This window comes from Gallus gallus, chromosome 14, assembly GCF_016699485.2.
Source record: "Gallus gallus isolate bGalGal1 chromosome 14, bGalGal1.mat.broiler.GRCg7b, whole genome shotgun sequence".
NCBI classification, from domain to species: domain Eukaryota; kingdom Metazoa; phylum Chordata; class Aves; order Galliformes; family Phasianidae; genus Gallus; species Gallus gallus.
This window is the reverse complement of record NC_052545.1, coordinates 487814-509209: the sequence shown is the minus strand read 5'-3', so window position 1 is coordinate 509209 and position 21396 is coordinate 487814. Positions and strand designations below refer to the sequence as shown.

General features: G+C 38.2%; 1 protein-coding gene and 1 long non-coding RNA gene across 4 annotated transcripts in view; one reads left to right on the top strand and one right to left on the bottom strand.

The window, feature by feature from the left end:
* The window catches only part of LOC107054592, a 336025-nt gene that overhangs the window by 169490 nt on the left and 145139 nt on the right, over positions 1–21396 (top strand). The window lies entirely within an intron of this gene.
* The window catches only part of SHISA9 (shisa family member 9), a 157064-nt gene continuing 153706 nt past the window's right edge, over positions 18039–21396 (bottom strand). For all 3 annotated transcript variants that reach the window (XM_040647667.2, XM_040647665.2, XM_015294307.4), the window contains one exon: positions 18039–20714. In XM_040647667.2, the coding sequence (XP_040503601.1) occupies positions 20344–20714 (371 nt within the window). In that variant the 3' untranslated portion in view covers positions 18039–20343. The remainder of the gene's footprint in view (positions 20715–21396) is intronic.

The window sequence follows — 21396 nt, the reverse complement described above, 5'->3', positions numbered from 1 at the left end:
CTCTGGAGTAGAGGAAGTATATAACTTCTCTCTCCTGTGCTTGTCAACACAGTACGTACAAGTGATGCTTTTGCAACTAATTTCTTAGATGGCAACTTCAGAAGCAAGGTGGCATCGTATAAGCGGGGAATGTAGGAGCTGGAGTTGTATGAAATGAAAAACAATTTTACCCTGGAAACAAGTGTATAGATCACTTCTCAATATAAAAATAGTTTATTATTTCTGGACAGAAGCTGATGATTCTTCTACAGTAGCATCCAGGTAAAAGAAAAAAATCAGTTTTGCATCTCTGATTGCTTTAGACAGTTCGTGACCAATCTATCCTAGAACATGAAAATATTTTAATATCGTGTAAACTGAAATGGAAATCCAGCCAGAAAAATACTGCATGAAGAAATAGGGCAATGTCTGCACTTCTAACTTGAAACTGAAATCTATTTTCTCTAATAGAAATGGAAGTTCTCAAGGTGCTTTAATTAGAAAGGGAGGAATGGGTGAGGTTGCAGTTTTTATCTTTAGCCAGAGGAGTAATCTATTTGGCAGTATTTGTTACAAAGAATTCTGTTTCTTCCCATTCTGTAAGGTGTGGAGGGAGAAACCTTCCATGTGCCAAGCAATAATGGAAGATGTCTAACAGGGTTTAGAAACTCTGAGCGGTTTTTGTATGATTACTATAACTGCTTATTACCAATCTTTTCCCAGGAACAAACTGTATATATTTTATTCTCATTTACTAATTTTGAAAACAGGTTTATTAAAGTTTCATGTCATTCTGCACTAGAGTGTATAATTCATATTAATATCCCCTCTTTGTTTTTTTAATTACAGTTTTACATTTTGATACATATTCTAATTTTTGTGAAATTAGACATGCTAATTTGTGCTTTTATAGTATGTTTACACTTTGCTTCTTTCAAAATTGGGGTAAATTTAGGTATGCTTTAATTTATTGTATTTAATGTATTTAATGTATATTTGGTGTATACATTGCGGATTGCCATATTTTGAATACATGCATGTATGTGTGTGTCAGATTAGTGAAATCTCAGTGGTGGTTTACAGATCCTTAGACACTGCTTCCTTCAGAATTAATTATTGCTGCTTGGCTGTGGGGTAATAAAAAACATTAAATTAATGTCATAGGAACTGTTGGTATCATACCAACTACAGGAATATATTCCCTTGCAGAAGGGAATTGAGTATGGGAGAGTTCCCCCTCCTAGTGTTCAATTTCTGCTGATCTTGCAGGAGTGTCTTGAGCTAGCTCCTTAGCTAGCACTGTTTTTGTATAGGTCTGTGCCCTGGGGGAAATGTACAAAGTTAATGAAGGGTGATATTTATTAGCTGCATGTAGACAAACCTTCTGTCTTCCAACCATCTGAAAACCCCTCAAAGATTAATCACTTTAATGAGTTATGAATCCAGAATTGAACATGCATGGACACGTATTCAGTACGCGCTTCTTAAAGAAACAAAATGCAAGAGCTTCTGTGGAAGCTCTGACCTGTTATCTGCTTGCCCACTGCACCTGTACATGCCATGAAGTACGAGTAACCCGTTGTGAGCCATTGGATAGTCAGCTCTCAGGAGAAAAGTGCTTTCTGTCTTGAGACTAATTATTTTTTATCTGGAAATGTCAGGGCTTGTATCATTTTATTATCTGTTTAGTTAGAAAGTCTCATTAGAAACAGAGACCAAGTCAACTTTGTGATTGTTTCAGCTAATGGGGTCTCCCAGAGGGGCTTTGTGTTGGTTATGTTCTAGCATTTTTTAAAATGGATTGCTTTAGAAATGCAGCTTTATAAGAGATTAAAACCTAATGCATCTGGATACTTAGGCAAACACCATTTGAAGTGCATGTATAGTCACGTTAACTTCAGCAGGAGTGCTAGTTGTCCTAATAACTTCCTGTAGCAAAGCGAAAACACTTATAATCCCTGTTGTGATAAGATATATGCTAGGAATGCATACAACTTCTGATCACTGTTGCTGTAGCAGCATTTCCTGGCATTATATCACTATCTTTTGAGACACTGATTAACATGTCCATGAGGGGACTGCCAGAACAGGTACTGCATGCATTTTAGGTGCTGCAGTACAAGGACTGTTAGAGAGTGTCCACAGGAGGGCTGGAGAGGTGGCAGAGGGTCTGGAGGGGAAGGTGTATGAGGAGCGTCAGATATCCCTGGGTTTGTTCTGCCCAGAGCACAGGAGGCTGAGGGGGGGCCTCATGGCCTACAGTTCCTCACAGTGAGGAGAGGGGCAGCACTGATCTCTGCTTTCTGGTGACAACAGCAGGGCCTGAGGGAGTGGTGTGGAGCTGTGCTGCAGGGTGGGGGTAAGCCAGATTGGGTGTCAGGAAGAGGTTCTTCACTGAGAGGGTGGTGGACATGGAACAGACTTCCCAGGGAAGTGGTCACGGTACTGAGTTGACAGAGTTCAAGAAGCATCTGGAAAACTCTCCAACACACATGATCTGATTTTGGGGTGATCCTGTGTGGAACCAGGAGTTGGGCACAGTGATCCATATGGGTCCCTTCCAACTTGGGATGTTCTGTGAATCTTTCTGATGTCTTTTCTTCATTCTACATAGACTCAAATTATTTTCAGTGAATTAAAAGTGAGCTCTGCTGTTATTTTCAACAGGGATGTACATTTCTAATTTCCTGTTGGAGAAGTTGTTTAATAAAATAAACTCTTCATTATTTGTGTTTATGAAGGTGGAGCAACTTCATATGCAGAACGTAATTAGCACTTGGAATTGTTTTGATCTGCTTTCCTCTAGGCAAATTATTTAAATAAAAGAATTGTACTGATGAGAAAACTTTCCTCTTAAACTCTGCATCAAAGCTGAACTACGTGAATTTCTTGAGTCAGCTAGGTTTTCTGTGTAATATGAGGAATTGGAAATATCTTTTTCAAATACCTTTTTATGCTAATTTTACTTTGGGTTGTTTGGTGGGAGAGGTAGCACAAAATGCAAGAAATGAATAACTTAAATAACTGACATAGAACTTCTTCAGTCTGAGAGTTATATGGAAAAAAAAAAACCTCTTCTGGCTCACGTTAAGATGTAGAGAAAGGAATAAAAAATATCTGTCATTTAAACTGCACCCAAGTAGGGTTTGTTGTGGGAAATGATTTCTGGTATTTTGAGGTGGACAAATAGGTCATTCTGAAGTAGTTCTTTCCTTCAGGCCTTGGTGGCCTGATCACAGGAGATGTGTAGGAAAAATAACTGTGTGAGCATGTTCTAAAGCAACTTACTCCCCTTTGTAAACCTTCTGGACTTAAAAGTGAGATGCAGTACTGGTGCTGACCTTCCAGGTGTGACGGACCAGGAAACTGCAGTGCTGCTGCCCCTCCTGTGCTCAGCTGACTGTTAGGACTGGACAGGAAATACCTGCAGTTTACCAAGGAGTTTAGTCAGTTGCTGCAGTTCTGCTAATGCATTGCCAATCTGTGCATTTTACTTTACTCCACATCTTCAAAAACCAAGGTAACAAACACTCTCCAGATTCTAGATTACCCTCAGATTCACTAAGAATTCAGATTAAATTAAGAATGGAAGGGGTAGGGAATGTAATGCAAGAGTTTTCAAAAAATTGTAATCATCAGTCAGGTTCTGAATATGAAAAGTCTGAAGGATTTTCTCTTCTAAAGACAAATATTTGACTACTAGAATACTCCATGCCCTTATCTCTTTGTTCCATATCAGCCCCAAAGAATGGAGTGATTTTTGTGTTGTACATTCAATGTTGATCCTTTCGAGAATGTTGCATTCATTCAACAAATCAGATTCTTGTTAATCTAGTTTATTACTTTCTCATTCTCTATCACTTCTTCCTCAGAGGGCCAGACGTCTCCAGTGATAAGCGCATATCCCTGTCTGCCTATGTAACTTTCAAAGGCCTAAATTTGAAAATAAGAATACCACCTGACCTAACTTCAATTAACAGTTTTTCTTCCTTCTCCCATAATGCTGTCTCCAATAACATAAAAATTAGCAAATGCAATTGAAACAAGAAAAGGCTTTGAAATGAAAAGAGTAAGAATTATAATCCTTAATCTATCCATTATCACTCTCCCCTTCTGTTTAAGCCTCTTTGCTGCAGTGATCAAAATTGCAGTTGCTTAGTCACTGATAATCCTGCATCATGTATTCATTCCATTATGTTCCTGCAGGCCTTAGAAGTACCTTTTGACCATGATACAACTTGTCCAATGATTGACAAGTGTTCTGATAGCTTGTTTCTCAGCTTGCTTGCATCTTAGGGGCTGAATTGCTTGAAGGCACATGCTGTGGAGAGAGAAAATCAAGCCTTATCAGTGCTTCCTAAATTCTTTTTCACGTTTTCCTCTTGGGCTTCTGCCTGCCTTTACTGATTTAATTAATGCTTCTTTGTCCCTAGGTTACATACATGCTGACTTTAAATCTGTTGTCATTTATCCATTATTAAAGTAACATTCTATGCCTGATGACTTGGCTGACAGCTATAGAATGACTGCCAAACTCTCAAACCCATTTGAGATCCTTGGATCCTTGGAAACAAGTGCATTAAAGATAAGTGTAGATAAGTGGTGTTTTTTTTTGTGGGGGGAGGGAGGTAATGAAAAGGGATAAAATTTATCTAAATAGTTTCAAGTCTGACATCCTGAAGCTCTTTAGTGCTAATTAACTTACATTGTATTGATTGGGATATTGTTGTTTCTTCTTTTGCTTATGTCAGTGCCTCGTTGGGAAATAAATTCTTCTAAGAGCCACTTGATTCTACCCTTGGGGGTGAAATTAAGGAAGGTAACCAATGTTACTGTGGTATCTTTAGCCTCAAGCTTGTTTCTCTTGCTCTGGCTACCTTGCTTTGAAATTTAAGCTCATATCTATTCTCAAAAAGCATCCTGTCCAAGGGATGACTGAATAAAAAGGTAATGCAACAGCATCATAGGTGGAGGAAATTTCAGCTTCCTGCCATTGGGGGAGATCCATTTTAGAGCCTTCTCTGTGAGAGGGAAAGGATCACGTCAGTTTTGAAATAAAAAATGCTTTAGCTTTTACATATTACATTAAAACAGTGATGTGTGATAGCTCTCATTAGCCTCTGTAATTCTGTAATTTTAGTGACTATGTCCTCTACACAGTTGTCCACTCTGGTTTGACTGAAATACGCTTATCAGGTTTGTTATTTTCACTTTTCAAATTGCAGGCTAGATCTAATAAGAGAAGTGCACCTGTGCATAACAGATCTAAAACTATTAATGAAAGACTTGCTTTTCTCAATTAACTGTCCCTGAGGCTGTGGAGGCAGCCTAGAGCCCCTTAGATGTTTGTGGATCATGACTGGAAAAACTACAGACTGGGATCTACAAGAACTAGTAGGATTTGTTTCAGGGACAGTGTATCCCAGGCTGTTTGACTTTCTATATAGATTTCATCAATATTTCTATGCCATTGTTTCTGTGCTTTTTTTTTTTTCCAAGTCTTGTTGTGGCATAGGACTACAGTTTAGGTGTATCATCTGTTTTGGCATTTTCTGCAGCTAATTTTTGAAAAGGTTTAGGTGTAATCTTAATGCTTTGTTTTTGGAACCAGAGAATTATGTACTGAATGTTGCTGTCACTTGGGTTTGCTCCAGGTCACAGCAACATTGCAGTTGTCACTCCGGAGACATTCCAAACCTGCCTGGATGCGTTCTGGTGTGGCCTCATGCAGGTGTTCCTGCCTCTGCAGAGGGATTGCACTAGGTGATCTTCTGAGGTCCTTTCCAATCCCTGACATCCTGTGGGTCTGTGAGCACTCTGACAATGACAGATTAAATTCTGTTGTTCCTCAGTACAGTTTTGTGTTAGTAATCATAGAATCGCCAAGGCTGGAAAAGACCTGTAAGATCATCCAGTCCAACCATAAACATACTGAACATGTGACAGGCCTTCTTGATTCCTTTTAGCACAAGTGACCCAGGTTTTAAATTTCTCTTGGCACAAAGGAATATGGATTTGTAAAGAGTCTGCAGTCATCTATCTTCCTAAAAAATCATCAGTTCTTCTGATACAGTTTGAAGCAATTTCAAGACTATTTAAAAGAGGTTTAAGGTCGCATTGGCAATAACTGTGCATCAAAGCTGAGGTGCATTGGTTGAACATAATTGGAAAACTTGTGGATTTTCATTCTGCCTTGAATTTATTTAACTTATCTATATTTCCGCATTGTACGCTTTCACTGGCATTATAGATTGAACTTTTGATTTAATAATTGTTCCATTCACACGCACAAAGAGGAGTGTATCTCACTTTATTTTTGTTCAGGTGTTCTAGTTACTAGCTTCAGCGGCTTCTTTTATCTTTGTCTTTTGTCTCTGCATTTATACTTACTCATTCAAATCCAGTGAGTGAATATATGGTGGTGTAACCATGAATAATGTTGCTGTTAACACTTGTTTAAGACAATCCATTTCTTGACAAGAGGTGATATTATGGAGACTGATACTGTCTATTTTTTCCCCTAAATTCTTTCTGACTTGCTATCCATCTTTCTAGACGTCTGTGAAATATCTGTCTTCATTGCAGCTTTCCATTAAAACTGCAGATGGTGTTATATCCGATGATGTATATTCTGCTAGTGCTTACAAAGCTGTAGAGTGCAGAAAAGCTGCATAAAGTCACTTACAAAAAGATAAAATAAGTGAGAGGAAACTGGGAAGAGCTCAGCAAGGGATAATGAGTGGACGTGAAAGCATTTTATTAAAGTCAATCTTTTCTCTGTAAAACAGAGCAAATAGTCAGATCAGGAGGAATCTTGCATACAAAAGCTCACAGACAAGGTAGAAGGCTATGAGTCATTTTTAGGGGATTGTCAGAACGAGCTGATTAAGTTATTAGTCAGCCAATGAACAGCGACAACAACAAAGTGAAATTTTAGCTTTCCTTTATATGAATGTAAATTGAGGAAGTTCTGACCAAGATCAGAATGAAGCTTTTCTTTCTGTTTTGTAGTCATAAAAATGAAAAAAGAAATTCCAACTTCTTTACTTGTTTTAAAAAATTATTTTTTAAGCAGGATGCACCGTACCATGTGGTGGTTTTACTGAGAATGAAGAGCTGGATCATTTTGGATGTATTTAGTTACAGTTATAGTGCCGTTTCTTCTTCTGGTGAATGCTGTAATAACAACTTTCCCCCCCATAAAGAAGAGCATGTATGTGTACTTCCAGTTTGAGGATTGGCTTGTTTAGATTAAGAAGCTGCTGGTAAAAAGAAAAATTCATTAAGATTGACCATTATACACAAACAGGAACCATATATCAACAAATTAGGAAAATTATAAAGGTCTCCTAAGTGATCCCAGGACCTCAATTTGCCCAGGCCTTTCAGACCTTGCTGTGCATGGTACTCCTTGTTACCTGTGACCAGTTTTGTTCAGAAGACTTATGGAATGCAGCTGTTAAAATAGAGCTTCAACAAAAGCTCTTTGGTGTACTCTCCCTTTTTTTTTTTTTTTTTTTTTGCAGCTGGACTCCTGTTCTCCCTTTTCCTTGCATTTTTTTCTTTCCAGAATGTTCATTGAATGGCATTTTTATTCAAAGTGAGATAATCTAGTAACGCTGACAAGTCTTCCACTGTCTTACGACTGTCATTTGCTGAAAAAAAGAGTGCCTACTGGAGAAGGGAATTGAAGAGTGTAGAAATGAAAATAACTGAATGTGCAAACTATGATTTGCTACTAGGTGTTACTTTAATGCTTAAATAAATAAAAAGTTAACACAGCATCATACAATATGGTAGACTACAGAGGACTTCTTTTCGTTGAGGTTAGAACAGTTACTCCACCACAAGGACATTGCTACAGAAGTGAGCGTTGGACAAACCAATTCTACCAGAAAGAGCTCAGCATGGAAACAGCAGTTTTGTTGTTCTGGATTAAGTAATCCAGCAAGTTCAGAAGCTATCCTTTTGATTTAAATAACTCCACATGATTCATAAAGGTATTTTCTCAGCTAGAGCTTAGTGCTGTAAGATGTTTAAGAATATGTTTAGCTTTAAGTACAGAGCCTCTGCCCTTGACTATGAGATCACTGTCAGATATAAGGCATGTGCTTAAATACCTCTCGGAGTGAATGTCACTAGGTGTGAGCTAATCCTTGTGGTGGTCAGTGGGGAAGTATCTATAAGAATTAGGTTGGTGCGTGATGCTTCCTTTCCTTGCAATATATACCTCTAAATTGATTCTGCTGGTATCAGTGGTGAAGCATTTTGCTAATTTTGTTTACAACTTAGAATAATTTTTAAAATTTTAATCCATTTTATGCTTGTTCTACTAGTCTGTTTCTCATCAAGAATCAAGCTTATGCATACAAACTCTAAATTATGATTGCTGGCATTACTCAGCAAATATCATCAGTTTCCTGTGAAATAACTGAATAATTGTTTTACATTTGCATTTATAAATGTTAAGTTACCAAATCTGTAGTGTAACGAGTACAAGAGTCTATCTCTAAGTTAGCAGGGTAACTTGTGGAGGTGCTTTAAATATTTTATATAAAATTGTGTGCAGTCCGCTCTGGAGTATGGTTGCCTAGGGATGATAAAATAATGCAAAATAAAAAGAAATACTACATTAATTTTTTTTATTTTTTTTTTTAATGTAGGAGTTTCTCATACAGCCTGTAAAGGGAGATGGATTCCCACCTGTACAAATTAGAATAAAAGAAGCTGATAATGTTTTACAGAACCAAATACAAAGGTTCTCATACAAACAGCAGCTGTAAAGCAAAATAACATCAAAGAATCATTGACAGCAGAATTTAAAAAACAAAATTAATGGTCAAAGCTTACGTGAAATTCTATAGTAAGTAATGATTATTTTATTTCGGATGCATGTTTTCAGTCATGTCTGTAGTTCCTATTATTTAAGCCAAGGTATTAAAACTAAATGCTGGGAGGAAACAGTATATCCTAGAAAGGACTCAGTACATTTTGTTTCAACTTTGTAGAAAAGGCTCTGAGGGATAAAATGAAAATAATCACAACTACTGCTAATTCGATTTCCTTAAATGTGTTTCTCATTACCTAATGGTGAACTGACTGAAGAAGGATTAACATTTTTTTTTTCCTCTTGCAAATATGACATGCTTGCAGTTAGATTTTTAAGCTGTTTTTCTACTTCATCAACAAAAAAGTATGCAAGTGTGTTGTATGACTTTGGGCTATACGTTTTACATGCACATCTGTACTGCTGAAATAATTCAACTTCATTTTATAGTGCTTTTCTCTGTAGTGAGTTACAGCCATAGCTTCAATTGGTGGAGTTTCCCAGAAGAGGAAAGAAGTCTGTTTTGTCAGTCTCCCACTGGTTTTTACAAATGCTTATGTGGCAGCCAAGGGCCAGTGACCCACAAATCAGCAGTAGCTGCAACACCAGCCCAAGGAAGTAAATACATGCAGGATTAATGCTCATGGAGTTCTGTGTGACTGCATATGGACAACGAACAAAATCCGACCGAGTTGTTCCAAACATGTTGACAATGTTGTTACTGTGGTAATTACTAAGAATTAAGAGTATTGATCATATGCATTACGATGTTGGCTTAGGAGAACAGGGAAAAAAATGTAGGCCACTTTTTTTTTTTAATTTTGACCTTTATACAGAGACATGAGAATGGATCCTCTAATACATTTTAAAGCTGTTCTTAAATTACATATGTGACCATGCATAAGGCTTCCTTATTTCTTCTCTTGAAACCCTATAATCTTTACCAGAGGAGTCTTTGACTGTGTAGATGAGTCCATCTTCTGTGCTGTCAAAGGTACGAGGCTTACCATTTAAGGTTTTCAGTTATGATTGAGATGTATCTTTTGTTTGTGGCACTTGTTTTTGTATAATTTCTGTGTGCCAAAGCTTCAGGGTTTTGTGGTTTCATCTTTGGTACAGTCTGGCTAATTTATTCTCAAATTCTCCTCTTTCCATGTTTTCCTTTTTGCATGAGATTCACTCATGAATCTAGAACTGAGTTCTGAACAGCTGCTAATAAAAAAATTGTCTTGATGGTTATTCTCGTTCCCTAGCCTTTTTTTTTTTTTTTCTCAGGATGTTTGGCTGGTTTGGAGATGTCTTCTGTAAAATATCTTTTATCTGTAATTACAAAACATTATGGTTTCATCTTGGTGCCAAGGGCTGGCAAATGACTTCAGGGAGTACTGACAGCCCATTTGTCTACTTTATGGCCTACTTTCGGTCACTGTGATATCATTGCCTAAATTCTCAGTGAATTTATCTGGTTGTGGCTTTAACTGTGTGTGTGTGCTTCTCAGGACTGACCGGAGTTTGTGTGTGAATTCTATTGGGAGCAAATGAGGATATGTTCTTTTTCTTTCTCTCTTAAATAGTATGGGCTAGACTGCTTGTCCCAGGGAGCTCTTCAGTGAAATTATAGATTAATTATTTTTATCCCCACTTCTAAATAATACCACAAATAAACTAAAACCACAGGAGGGAACTGATGCATTGTAAGCGAGATAGGAAGTCCTCTTCAGATGTGGGACTGAAACCTATGGTTTTTGGAAGCCTAGTTTTGTATCTTGGCATCTTCTTTCCTTACCTCTGAGACCACATAATCTGGAAAAGACTTGCTGCATCAGAGCTCACGATTTTGGCCTTTTAGAGATTGTGACTGCCAGGTAGGAACTTGAAATGAAAGAACTACTGTCAGATGTTTCTATCAGTAATAGCTAATATCTGTTAGTGTTACTATCTGTGCCTCCCGAGTCTCTGTTTCCAGACATTATAATGTGTCTGAATGTATGCACTTGTAGATACTGTGTCAGTCTATCATTAGAACATTATGCACCAATTTGCAGTTGCAGCGTAACAGCAATGAATTTTGGTACCCTCTCTGGTACCCTTATATTACTAATTACAGTTTTCATCTGCTGCTCCCTGATAAAATATGTGAGAGAAAACTAATTCCTATGGGAACGGACTTTGTGTCCCATCTTTGCTGTGGGCATTGAAGGAAAAATATTAAAAGAGTTGTAATGGACTTTCAAAGATCATCTAGTCCATCTTTCTTCTTCAAGACAAATTCAATGATATCTAAATCATTCTTGACAGAATCAGTTCAATGTTTCTTTAAAATCATTCAACGCTGGAAACTCCACAGCCTCTGTATATAATCCATTTCACTGCTTGTCATTCCATGCCGTTCAATAGATTTTTCTTCTACTACTTAACTAAATCATCTGTATGCCAACTACTTTTTCTCCTGTCTCCAGTGGGGTATATTATTTTTCTCTTTTCAGCACCTCTTTATATAGATATAATTATTTGTATCCAAAGCTGTTCCTTGAATAAAAAGAAATGTTCCCTGAAGTAATAAAGGTGTATTTTATCTTGGTTTTTTTCTCCCTTTGCTTTTGTAATTTCTAATCTTCTGAACATTGCTGTTTCTCATTTCTAGATTTGATTCATGTATTTCTGGATCCTGCTCTAGCTAACACGTAGGAATCAGAAGAATTCTGCTGTTTATCTTCTCTATGACATAATAACCCCAAAATTGTTTTATGGAAAATCTTCCTATCCCTTCATTTCCTACCTTGCCTGTTTTTCATGTCCTTGGGCTGGTACACCCTTTGAACTTCAGTCATGTCTTACGAGCACTTACAGTCCCGAGTTGTTCCATTCTGCAGTTGTGTGCTGTTGTCTGTCCTCTGAGTTACAGGTGAAAATACTCATTTGTACTTAGCTCCTGGAAAATCTTATTCAATACCACGTTTGCATTTGCCTGGTAGCTATTACTTGAATATTGGGAGTTGGCAACCATTTTGTAGTAGTTCTATCTAGGCAAGATGAGAAAGGAAAAATAGTTTGGGAGGCACTACACATAGGTGCCTAGAGAGGATCTTCATGTAATGTGAAATCCCCTTCTATTCCTGCTCAGTCTTTCCTGTTCTTTTTCCTCTTCTGAGCAGAGATTGTAGTTTCTTTTCTTTCCTGGAATCATGTATGTACCCCATGAAGTGAGCTCAAAACCATGACAAAAAGATCCTTCTCCATGCTTCTGAGGCCAGTTTTCTTGTCAGCGTTTTGATCCCCATTGACTTCATGGTCTAAATGGTGCTTTCACTATCAGAGCATCTGCCTTCTCCTAATGGGATGATGATGAAGTCCATTGAGATAAATGATCAAAACACAGATACTCTAAGGAGTGGCAGGAGATCACCCTCCTAAAGGAGTTGTGGAAGGAGAGGCCTAGCTGAAAAGTGCCATTGTCCTGGTTGCAATCACTGACTTTCTTGTTGTGTAAATCAGGCAGGTCCTGGAATCTCAGTCAGTGCTAGTTCTTGCCTGTTAGGTAATTCTGATTCCAGTGTAAGATCTTTGGAAGAGACTGTTCCTAAAGCATACGTAGTGCAAACAGCTTGATGATGCCATGTAAATTGGTATAATGCATTTGTTACAGACTATGTGATGTCTTTAAAAAAAATAATAATCCTCCATGTTTTTAGAATATCAGTGGACCAGTGTCAGCAGCAGTGTTTGTGTATGTCACCCATTACTTGCATTGCTGAGATTTTGTCTGAGAAACCTATGAAACAGCCTTCTGGCAAATTTCCACCTGTTGCTGGAAGGAAGTAAAAGCGGTTGAGAGCAGAGGACTCCACAGCTTCAAGCTCTATGTACAGGAATATGCACAAGGGGTATTAGGATTCTGCATGTATGCAAATTAGTCTTCATAGGGAAACAGGCATGTCATACAGCTTGAGAGACTGTGCAGATTGAAAATAGTAGAAACTATGGTCTGGGATAGTATGCTTGGAGATAAAATGCTTTTTATTCCCATCTATGCTTCAGGGCTTGAATTGGCAGCAAATTCAAAAACCTTTACTAGGCAACAGAAAAGATCAAAAATATGGTATGTGAATGATATGGCCTGGAATGCAGTTCTGGCAGGAGATAGTGTTCGTCATAACAGGGTAATGGAAGCAGGCCTGGGAAATAATGTAGTATGTGGACTTTTCAAATGCTTTTTTTTTCCTAAGATACCATGCTATGTCAGTTTTTGAAGAATCTTCATGGACAAAGATTTTTGACTCGTAGTTGCAATGACTTTGAATAGAATTATCAAGGAGAAGCCCCTATACTGTCTTCTGTCTTGGCATTCATTATTGTGCAACATATGGATGCGTCCCTCTGCGGAGGTTGTGTTGTCTGTCTCAGCTGCTATTCCACATTGATAAAAATACTGGTTCCCTTCTCACTTTTATATATTAACAGCTTGAGTGTAAGTGAACATATATGCCACGGGTTCTGGAGACTTATGATCTCCAAGAGGAAAAAATCTGTTTATTATGGTGTACCTCATGTGGTTCCCTTATGCAGCAAGCAAAGGGGAAATTAACAGATGGTATAAAAGCTCCATAGTTTTTAACTCCTACAGGTACCACTGTCAATTCTTTATAATTTTTCTTGCTTCAGCCTTAGTCACCTCTTCAATTTTGTAACCTTTGTCTTGATTTAGTGGGCATTTTTGATAATCTCTTTTCCTTAGTTTTCTGTTTGTTGATGAGAATATGGCCATTCTGATATTAGCAAAAACTAAATCTAACAGCAAAACAAAAACCAATTAAAACCCAGAGTCAGTGCAGACAAGAGAGGAGGAAGAGCATTACCAGGTAATATTGTCTCTTCGTGAAATTAATGCCCTTTGTCTAATGAGGTTGTAGCAAGATGGGTGTTATCTCGTTTCTCAGGTGACAAGTGATAGGGCAGGACACGATGGCCATAAGTTGCTCCAGGGGAGGTTTAGATTGAATATCCACAGAATTTCTTCGTGGAAAGACTGGTTGGGCATAAGAGCAGGCTGCCCAGGGAGGTGGTGCAGTCACCAGCCCTGGAGGTGTGTTTAAGAGACATGTATGTGGCACTTAGGAACCTTTGTTGGCAGTGGACTTAAAGTGTTAGGTTGATGGTTGGACTTGGTGATATAAGGGGTCTTGTCCAATCTAAATAATCACGTGATTCTGTATTAACGCAGGCTTGCTTCTGTTAATGTCCGTAATGGCTAGTGTTCCATAACATTGACAGTATAAATAGAAGGTGGCACGCCTTGCTATCTTCTCTGTGTATGTCTCTCTTTTGCTGCTTCTTTTCACGTGTGTGTGTGTGTATGGGTGTGTGAGACTCGAAACATTCCTCCCACTTTCAGATAAGATAGTAGAGAAGAATTTCGAAGGCTACTGAGTACAATAATGCTTTATAAAGAATAGCTATGCAATTTTATGTCTTTTATTTTTCAGAAATTGTGACCTGTCCTAGAGGGTCATTGTTGAAAAGTGAACGAATACAATAGAACATAATGGAAAGTCGACTTCATCTTCCAGTAAAGTTAATTAAATGCATTGACTTCAGTCTCAGTGGTACTTTGTGATGAGAAAGTGTTGTTATATAGTGATTATGGCTGTAATGTTATAGACGTGGGGAATGGGATTGGGGCTGATAAAGACTTAATACCACCTCTTTATTTAAGTGCAACATCCTCTCTGTTCTGCCTGTTCAGTGTCACTTCACACAGACAGAATATTTTTGCAAACTTTTCTGTTATGTAAAAGTTTAAAATGGCAGTATAGGTTTTGTAGTGTATATTGGAGTGTTCAACATAATAAAATTTTCTGTCACCAAGTTAAGAAGGAAATAGAACCATAGAAATAACTGTGCTTATGAATTAATTGCGGGAGGATAAAATAGGGCTTTCCTGCTGAATACTCATTTAGCTGAATAGTCATCTGATCAATAGTATCCTGATTTGGTCCTGACTTTCATTAGTGCAGCTGGATGGGCGGAGTAAAGTCCTGGTTTAAGGCACATATTCTAGACTGAATTGGCAGATATAAGGACATATCTTACTTGCAGACTTCTCTAGAGTCCAGGATTCTCTAAAACAGAAGATATGAGTTCCAAGAATTGTTTTTTACAACCACTTTTCAAATTAGAGCTGTATGTTGATGTTTACATAGAAAAATTTCCCCTGGCCTTCTAGCTGTAATTGTATTTACTGACTCTCCCTCCCCTCCCCCCCCAGTCCATAGGCTGAGATTACTGTGCTGTTATGTCACATTTTTCACATGAATTGATTTTGTGTTTTAGCATAAAGCATTGAAATTTATTTCCCCTCATTAGTCACACTCATCTGCCATTTTGCTCTGAAACATAGTCCTACACTATGTATAGGAGGAGAGCCAGCTGAACTGGTTGTGAAGTTTAGTAGAACAGAGCACACATGCAGCAAGAGATGTGCCCTGTGAGTAATGATCCAAGCTGCCTTTGGTAAACTCATATTATTCAGTCTCTTTCTTTATCTCTTCGTGAAATGTAAGTTAGCCACTCCTTGACATCAAGCCTATTCTCAGGAAAACATTGCTTATGCTATGGGTAAACACTGGAGATGAGCCTGTGTTTGAATCCTAAGCCATCAGGTAAGATTTCTGTGCTCTTCTGTGCACTACCTGTAGTAGAAACTGTAGTGTGACATGAAGAATCATCTTGTACGTCTATTCAGGTAGATGAACGGTGAACAGAGTGCTCTGAACCTAATAGGAATATGGTGTGAATGTAGTTCACTTCATCTAAATTGGGACAGTGTTGTGACTGGTCCTGCAGATTAGTTGTGCAATAATGTCATTGTGTGCATTTTCTGCAAAACTGCTGGTAAACTCGTAATTTTATCTACAATTAAAAAACATCAGATTTTGTTCATAAAATCAGTCTTGTTTCTAGAGGATTAGTTCCCAGGAATTTTCTGAGTACTTCTTGATATTTCATATAGCCAACAGCGCTAATAGGATTTCTACTCCTTTGGGACTTTGTTATTGAACTGATACAATATTGTTATTTCTTAATTAGGATTTAAATGTATCCTGTAAGCAATTTCTTACAGACCATATGATATGATAGTATTTTTAAAACAATCCATAGAGCAAGTTGTATAACTTTACATGAATAGGGCTTTCATTCAGTCTTCTGTGGCTAAAAATAGCTTTCAGATCCAAGCTAGCATGTCATCTGCACTGCTAATAATATTATTATACTGAAATAGCTGACAAAATTATCTGAAGTTATATGTAATCTATAGACTCAGTAATATGGCTTTCCCACTCACAAAAACAGTAATACCCACTTTTTAGTAAGAGGATACTCATCCTATTATTACATTGTCAGAAATGGATAGTACGTGAGATGATATAAACTCATGTAATCATGCTTCCTACTGTTAACTGTTTTTATCAAAATAAAATTATCCATGCCAAACAGAATCATAGAATCACTAAGGTTGGAAAAGACCTACAAGATCCTCCAGTCCAACCATTTGCCCATCACCAATAGTTCTCACTAAACCCTGCCCCTCAACGCTAGATGATATAATTACATTGAAGACTATATTTATCACTGGAATCTTTAATGTATTTTAAGTGTGGAGACCAGGCTTAAATGAAGTGCATGGGATTTTATGTAAAATTGATTTTTTGAGTAGGATTGTTTACTTAGTACCCCTGATTCATTAATCATTCTATAATATTAGAACAAAGCATGAATCTTTTCCTAGGTCTGTTTGTATAGTGAGTCTGAAACATTTGCAGCTACAGTGTGGAATGTTAAGAGACCTGATAGCTTTCAATGTGGATCATCTTCATTTCTTGATGACACACATTATTAGGTATAATGAGGTACTGAGTTAGTATCAGGGGGACTTAAGGAAGAAGTACTGAAGGAAACCCAATGCAGTTCTTGTTCGTGGTGACAAAAGGTTCGGGCTAACTTATGAGAGAAAAAAAAAACACAAACTTGCAGACACCTGATATTATATGCAGGGTACTGAGCTAGAGAAAAGTGAGGAGCAGAGAAATGAGAGGTTAGAAACCTCTTTTCAGTATGGTTACTTAGAGGATGACTAGGGAATTGAAAGGTAGCTGAAGCTGTGAGAAGTCAGTGAGATCTGTGGTTGTCTTTCTTATTTTCAATGAGGAAACTTAGGTGAATAGGATCAGCATTATACAAGCAGCAGTAAGAGCAAGGCCTGGAATACAAGTGAGAAAATAGTGGAGAACTTAGTAACTTAAATTGAGTGGCCGCAAGTGAAGATAGAGAAATGAATGTGACACAAGTCTGTGGAGGGAAGCAAGCTTTCAGAGGGTGGAGCCAGAGAAGATGCCTTTTGTTTTGTCCAAGAGATTACTATGATTTAGTGGGAAAGTCACCTGAAGGGATATGGTACATAGGAGAGAAACGGTGCAGTGGGGTTGAGTATCACAGAGGAATGAAAAGGAGTGGACAGAGGAATACTTGAGCATATTTGAAAATGCCCTCTGGCATTTCAAGGAAGGAAAGCTGAAAGGAAGCTGATTCCTTGTTTCTCCTGCTGAAACTCACCCAACGTCGTTGTAGCAAAGCAAACAGAAGTTGTTACCAAAACACTCCTTTTCTGAGATTCCGTTCATGGTCAGGTTTATGAGCCATAAGCAGTAACGAGCCCATAAATGACCTTTCTGTTCCAGCTGGCTTGGTACACAGATGTTGTATAAAGGTTTTTTCTATAGTGAACATATTAAAAAAATTGAAGCGGTATGCACCAATGTTCCATCTGTGCTTGCTGGGTAGTTTTATTCCTGGGATGCAGTTGAAGCTTACTGCAAAACTCCCATGCAGTCATGAGGAACAGGATCTGGCCCTGTACATCATTACCTTTTTTTCTTTCCTCAAAACTTGTTAAGTGGCACAAGCTGCGCATGAGCTTGGTTGTTATACGGCACACGGACCTTTGCAAGGCATGCATGCCTTGTATGTATTGTTACCCTAAGTGTAATACACATTGCGCTTAACATATACAGTGTGTGTGTACTTTCCAAAGAACCTTGTTCACAAGATGACCAATGGCAGTCACATCTTCATTTTTGCTGAGAAGTATGCTGTTGGCTGCAGCGAGAAGATCCAGAAACTCAGTTAATACTCAAAAATTGACCCAGTGGTAAAAGCTTACAAACGAGCCAGCATGTTGGATTCACATAGAATCAGTTTTATTGCCAGGTAAGAAATTCATATTAATATAGTGAATACATATGTTTACAAATAAACATTCTTAAAAAAACAAACATTTTTATTGTAGGAAGTATTATTGATATCATAAACTCTGTAGTTAACAAGTATTAACACGGGATTACTTACAGAACATACAGTTACTAAAATATTTCCACATAAAATATGCTCAAGTTACACGAAACCTCTGTGAATTACAGTGCAGCTGTAAAGTGTTATCTAAAGCATATGGATTAACGGCAACATTCCATAAAGGGTCAAATTAAGTCAGCCAGTTGTGAAGGCAATAGAGATTAAAAGAATAAAAGTAAGGTAATAGAGAGTCTGGGTTGTGTGCAAAGTATTTGTCCCCTGGGTTTTGTCCAATTCTGATAGTCTTAAAATAGATGGTCATACGGTTTAGCAGCACGCTTATGGAGAGATGCTGATGCTCTCAGAATACACGTCAATCTCAACATAGCTTAGAAAAAATGATCTTTCCATTTGACTGTATTTTACATTCGTAGCCCTTGCATCCTTTGGGCTAAAAAGAAATGCTGTCAGTCACTTGAGTACAGTAAGAAATGCCACTTCAGATTCTTCTTACAGCGTAACAGTCCTCACTCCTCCCTGCATACCCTTCCACAACTTATCTCAGGAAGAACTGACAACTACTGAAAATTCAGCTGTAGTAAGATAGCTAGTTAGGATTCAGGTCTGGGGGAAGGGCAGGAATTTAAGTGAAAAACTGAACGTGCTGCCTACCATCACAGTTCTGCTTACCTCGTTGGGGATTTGCAGAAGCCTTACAGGCCTGGTGCTGTGAGGCTACTACCAGGGACCAATTAGAAATGATTTTACTCATACGTACAAGGCATCCATCTCATCAGAGCCGCAGCCGAGACCATGAATCCAGTTGATCAGTTTAAACCCAAACCTCTTTGATGTTTGAGGCTAGTCCAGTAGACTCTTCCATCTGATAGTCCACCAAGAGGGAACGCCACTATAGAAAGCCAAACAATAGAGACAGTATGCCGTATAACATTTAATTGAACTACAAAGAAAGAACTACCATGGCTAAAAGCAAATAGAAATAAACTAGGAAAATGGAGGGGCCTAACTAAATAGTGCAACCTGACTGTGCAACCACTGCTTGGAGATGTAGTCCAGTTTCCCTTCAGGACAAACAGAGGGTGCTGAGCAGGGCCGAGCCCTTGTCATCCTTAGCAAAACATGAGGAAATAGCATAAAGGGACAAAGGGGTCACTTGAAGAAACAAGACTGTCATTGAACAATAGTAATACAGTAAAGGCACCACCCACGCTTATTTTCAGTCTGAAGCAGTTGAAGATAGGCAAAACATTTAGGTGAAGAAAAAGTCCTGACTGTCTTCAAAGTGAGAATTGTTACCATCTGCCTGAAAACAGGAGGACTGAGAGGGAATGTTTTGATGCCCTTATTCCCCCAGCAGCTGTCTGTGTCGCATGAAGTGTCTCTTCTTATTTTGAAGGATCCCAAAAATTTCAAATCAAACAAAGTAAACTAAAACAAAATCTTCTGCTGATTGTTGTTATCCCTCAGAATTCTATACTGTCAGCCGGAAAGGTCGTATATGCTCTTAAATGTAACAGTCTTCATAAATTCCACATGGAAGAGTCTTTCTTACCGTATAAATATTTTTTGCACTTTCTATAGTTTGGGATGAAAGTATGATAATTGATGTTCGGGGTTGTACCAAGATGTTTGGTCTTGGCTTCTCATGGGTCTAGTGATTGTTAATAGGTTTTATACAAAATTCCTTGCTGAAATAATATATTACAGTGTATTGTTTTTTCTTCTTCCTCTGTCTCAAGGCAGGTACATAGAGTAAATGTTTAAGCAGACAAAAATTTCTCTAGATTGTGCTACTTCTCATCATGGATTTTAGTTTCAAGTTAAAAAAATTTAATCACAAGGGTTTATGTTCCATTGTGAAATACAAATGGAGTTTGTAATTCAACCTTCAGTGTGTATTGCTGAATGGTATTAACTCACTCTTCAGTCTAGTTAGCTGGATACCAAGAATGTCCATGTGTAGCTTCATTCCTTCTTTCCTTCCTTCCTTCCTCGCTTGCTTTCTTCATTCCGCTGTGGTTTTCTGTTTTTCTTTTTCCTTTTTATGTTGTAAAATTTATTTTTTGCCTTTTAGTTGAGTGTTTGTGTTGTGTGTTATATTTGTATGTGTTTTTTAAAGGATTTCTTTACAAAAAAAAAAAAAAAGAGAAAAAAAGGAAGAAAGGAAAAGCTCAAACAGTTACTTCTGTCTTGCTGTTGGTTATGAAGTATGGCTGTGGGCCCAAATAATTCTGACTCCGGGTTGTCAATGGGTCACTTAATGTTGGGTCTCCCATACTGTGTTTCCCCTTGTTTGCGTATGCTTGCCGTCTAAGAGACTGGTCATTGGGATCCCAGGTCTTGTAATGAGAATTATAGCCTAATGGGTGTGTGTGGATCTTTGCCATTTTGGACTTCTGCCCATTCTGTTTGGTTAAGCCACTGTCGATTGTGTATGCTCTGTCTTCCTCTATGCGCACCGGGTGGAGTGGTAGGCTCCCCTTGGCAGCCAGTTCTGCAAGATGTCTGCGTTTGGTGTAGAAGTCATCGTTGACTTTGTCAGCTGTTAGGATTTAAAAGAGGGAGGGAACAAAAAATCAGTTGGGCAGAAAAGAATTGTTAAACAGTTTATGATAGATCATCTGTGGAGCTGATGCAATTGCAGTACATCAGTAGAAGAAAGCTATGACACTCCCTACCCCTGATTTTCTCTCTGTAGCATGTTTGTGGATGTCGTTATGCTAGGCTCCATGTATGTATGTTGTTCTTTAGCATGAGGCTGTCCCTGCTTAAATCACTCAGGTTATGCTGATATTTATTGTTGTGGGGACATGCCCTGCGGAGCTTACGTCATGTGCACTGCTTCCGCGTAAAAGGCATTTTTAGAAAGGTTTCTGTAATTCATTTTGGATGAACAGGGAGTATAGGCAGTCGTGCGCTGTTCTATTGAATTGTTGAGAATTGTATTGGCTTTCGTTGAAATACAGGAACGTAATGGGATACTCTGTTGCATCAGAGCACATCCTTTAACTGCAAGGTGTGATGTGGGTGTTTAACCAGGCCAGTTGTAAGGCACAGCAGTATAAGGTGGACCACTTCTGTTGAATGATGCCTCAGGGCAAAATGCAGAACAGGGTCAGTTCTTCTAAATGGCTGGAAGTATGCTCATGCTTTCTGGGACTGCAAATTGTTTGTGTGTTTAGTTTTATCTTAGTTAAGCTGCAGCAATTTGTGTGACATAACCA